The following is a 3,571-nucleotide window of genomic DNA, read 5'->3' on the forward strand; positions in this document are numbered from 1 at the left end:
CTTATATATTCTGGACATCATTCCTCTGTCAGATGTGAGGTTGGTGAAGATCTTTTCCCATTCTGTAGGCTGTTGCTTTGCCTTGTTGACCATATCCTTTGCTCTATAAAAGCTTCTCAGTTTCAAGAGGTCCCACTGATTGATTGTTTCTCTCAGTGTCTGTGCTACTGGTGTTATATTTAGGAAGTGATCTCCTATGCCAATGCGTTCAAGACTACTTCCTACTTTCTCTTCTAGCAAGTTCAGAGTAGCTGGATTTATGTTGAGGTCCTTGATCCACTTGGACTTAAGTTTTGTGCACGGTGACAGATATGGATCTATTTGCAGCCTTCTAACACGTTGATATCCAGTTATGCCAGCACCATTTTTTGAAATTGTTTCTTTTTTTTCCATTGTACACTTTTGGCTTCATTGTCAAAAATTATATGTTCATAGGTGACAGAGGAGGGTTTATATGAGCAAGAATTGTTGAAACCAAGGTTGGATAAAGCACAGGGACAAATAGCCAAACGAATGGAAACACATGGACTATGAACCAAAGGCTGAGGGGCTCCCAACTGGATTAGTCCCTCTGAATAGGTGAGACAGTTGATTGGCTTGATCTGTTTTGGAGGCATCTAGGCAGTAGTACCAGGTCCTGTGCTCATTGCATGAGATAGCTGTTTGAAACCTGGGACTTATGCATGGACGCTTGGCTCAATCTGGGAGGAGGGGACTGGACCTGCCTGGACTGAGTCTACCAGGTTGATCTCAGTCCTCTGGGGAGGCTTTGCCCTGCAGGAGGTGGGAATGGGGGTTGCCTGGGGGGAAGGGGAGGGGGCAGGAAGGGGAAGAACAAGGGAATCTGTGGCTGTTATGTAGAACTGAATGGTATTGTAAAATAAAATAAAAGGAAAAAAATCAAAAGGACTCTGAGATACCATCTTATGCCTGTTAGAATCAATAAGATCAAAACCACTAATGACAGCTTATGTTGAGAAGGATGTGGAGAAAAGAGAAATCTCCACTGCTGGTGAGAGTATAATCTTGTCAGCCACTCTGGAAATTAGTAGAGCAGTGTCTCAAGAAACTGGAAATCAGCCTACTTCCAGACCCAGCAATATCCCTTGGTCATATCCTCAAAATATGCTCAACCACACCACAAGGACATGTGCTCAACTATGTTCATAGCAGCACTATTCATAATAGCAAACTAATTTTTAACAAGATGAAAATTTTTGAAAATAGAAGTTTTCACAAATGATACCAAGTATAATCTTTTAAGTTATCTTGGTTTAGAAGAAGGAAATAATAGATTTTTCTGTTTCAAACCTATTTTTGGAAAATGATAATATTTCTTGGAAGTTGCAGTTTCTCCATCACATGGTCAAAAACAAAGAGGATAAATTACAAATTACTAGAAATTCCCAAGCTTCCTAAGTGGACTTAAAGTCAACAAGTGTCACAATTTCAAACTCCTTTTGAAATATCAATTGATAAACACACACACACACACACACACACACACACACACACACACACACTGAATATATAAATTTAGCTGCCATTCTGTCTGGTAATCAGAAGCAATTGGATAGCTTAGGGTGTATGGGGAAAAATTGCTCTAATATGTGCACACATACAAGGTTGAATGGGATATGACAGTCTGGAGGGGCCTCTAGAGGATATCCTTGGCTTGAAGAGGAAACCACATGTTCTAACATTAAAACGCATGCTTATTCAGAATAGTCCAGAACTTAATAGCTTCTGAAGTGAACTTTACTGGTGGTACTCAGGAATCTCTGCTGGTCCTTGGTGCCCCCTATTGGTACCAGAGGTCTCCATAGGGAGGTTTTCGTGCAGGCTCACACTGAAGTTCCCTCACTGTGTCTCTGGCACAATAATACATGGCTGTGTCCTCAGTTTGCAGATTGTTCAGTTTTAGGAAAACTTGGCTCTTGGAGGTGTCCCTGCTGATGGTGACCCGGGAATTGAGGGCTGAATTATAATATGTGTTTCCATTCCATGCTATTCTTCCCATCCACTGGAGACCCTTTCCTGGAGGCTGGCGAACCCAGCTTACAGTATAGTCAGTTAATGAGAAGCCAGAGACAGTGCAGGTGAGAGACAGGGTCTGTGAGGGCTGCACCAGGCCAGGTCCTGACTCCTTCAGCTGCACCTGGGACAAGGCACCTGGGGACAAACAACAACATCATCATCATTCATACATCCCATAGATGACATGCCTGTTCCCTCTCCTGAAACCCTGACCCACTTACAGCTTGGAAAGGTCACCAGGCAGAGGAGCAGCACCAGGACAGCCATGCTCTGCTGGAGGCTCTGGTGAGAAGGAGATGGGGCTTCTCAGCTAGGCCTGGGCTTTCATCCTGAGCCTGAGGGCTGCTTTGCATTGGGGGAGGGTACTGAGAGAATAAAAGGGAGCACAGGGCAAGGTTTCCACTCTTCCCTCAGGTGACTGGGATTTGCGTTGTGTTTCCTAGATAAACTGGAGATGGCAACTCAAGAACATTTTCCTGCTATTTTCTGCATTTCCAATCCCTGAGAAATGAGAAATAGTATGAATCACACTGTGCAGACCTGACAAGCAAATCATGGGAATGTTTATACTAAGTGAGTCCACATCCACACAGTTCAGGCAGAACTGGGTACCATGCCCTAATACATTTGTACATCTCTATAAATTCCTGAAGTGAATCCAGGATGGAGTTGGGCCTCTTATTAATCAGAAACTCTGCTTAAGGAACAGCTAAATTTTATTATCTTGGTGTTAGTGGGATCGACATTATTCTCATAACTCATCTAGATTATAGCTTGTGAGGAAGCAGCTCTCTAACATTATTACATGTGATCATGTGTTTATCTGAGAGGAGCCCCAAGAGACTGTTTTCAAACTATTCACCTTCTCAATTGGGAACACTATACCTTGGAGATTAGTTTTAGTGCCTTTTGATTTATTCCAGTCTATCTTTTTCTGTGTACTTTATACCTCTTTTTGATCAAGTAACACAGAAAATAACATGTTTCTAAATATGATTATTGCATTGGTAAGGGTTGGGAAGATCAGTTGTTTATAAAACACTATAGTATTCAACTAGGTTTGAGGTTTATGTTTCTAAAGTAGAAAATAAGCCAGAGAAGCTGAAGTCAAGACAAGAAGTAGAGAAGTAGACATGAACATGGGGACCCTGTGCCTTGAGGTGTTGTTCACTATAGAGAACAAGAGTTATTGAGTTTTCCTCCACACCTTGCTTATGTAAACCATGGGGATGTGAAGCACAGAGCTGGAGTCCACCTGCTCAGTCAGCACACCGAGAATGTTTGTATTGATATTGGAGATCTCACATTTTGAGTCCCTTATTTCTATGTGCATAATCTTTGTACTCAGAGTGGCAGTAGTAGAGACAGATCTTAACCTGAGAGAGTCAGTCATCCTGTGCAAGCTCTGATGGTCACCCACACTATGAGTGCTGTCTTCCCACATTCTTGATGCTCTGAGTGTTAGATGAATATTTTCAGACATTATTCTCAGTATGTCTCATGGTGGGCTTATCTGATAATTTCATTGTGGTAA

At 42.2% G+C, this 3,571-nt stretch overlaps 1 gene segment (V, D, J or C); it reads right to left on the reverse strand.

Annotated features, from left to right (window-relative positions):
• Window positions 1–1,801: 1,801 nt before the first annotated feature.
• Window positions 1,802–2,356, reverse strand: LOC114687598. The segment is given in 2 exon segments: window positions 1,802–2,172; window positions 2,259–2,356. Coding segments are annotated over 2 exon segments (417 nt in total).
• Window positions 2,357–3,571: the final 1,215 nt, after the last annotated feature.

Source organism: Peromyscus leucopus, chromosome 14, assembly GCF_004664715.2.
Source record: "Peromyscus leucopus breed LL Stock chromosome 14, UCI_PerLeu_2.1, whole genome shotgun sequence".
NCBI lineage: Eukaryota > Metazoa > Chordata > Mammalia > Rodentia > Cricetidae > Peromyscus > Peromyscus leucopus.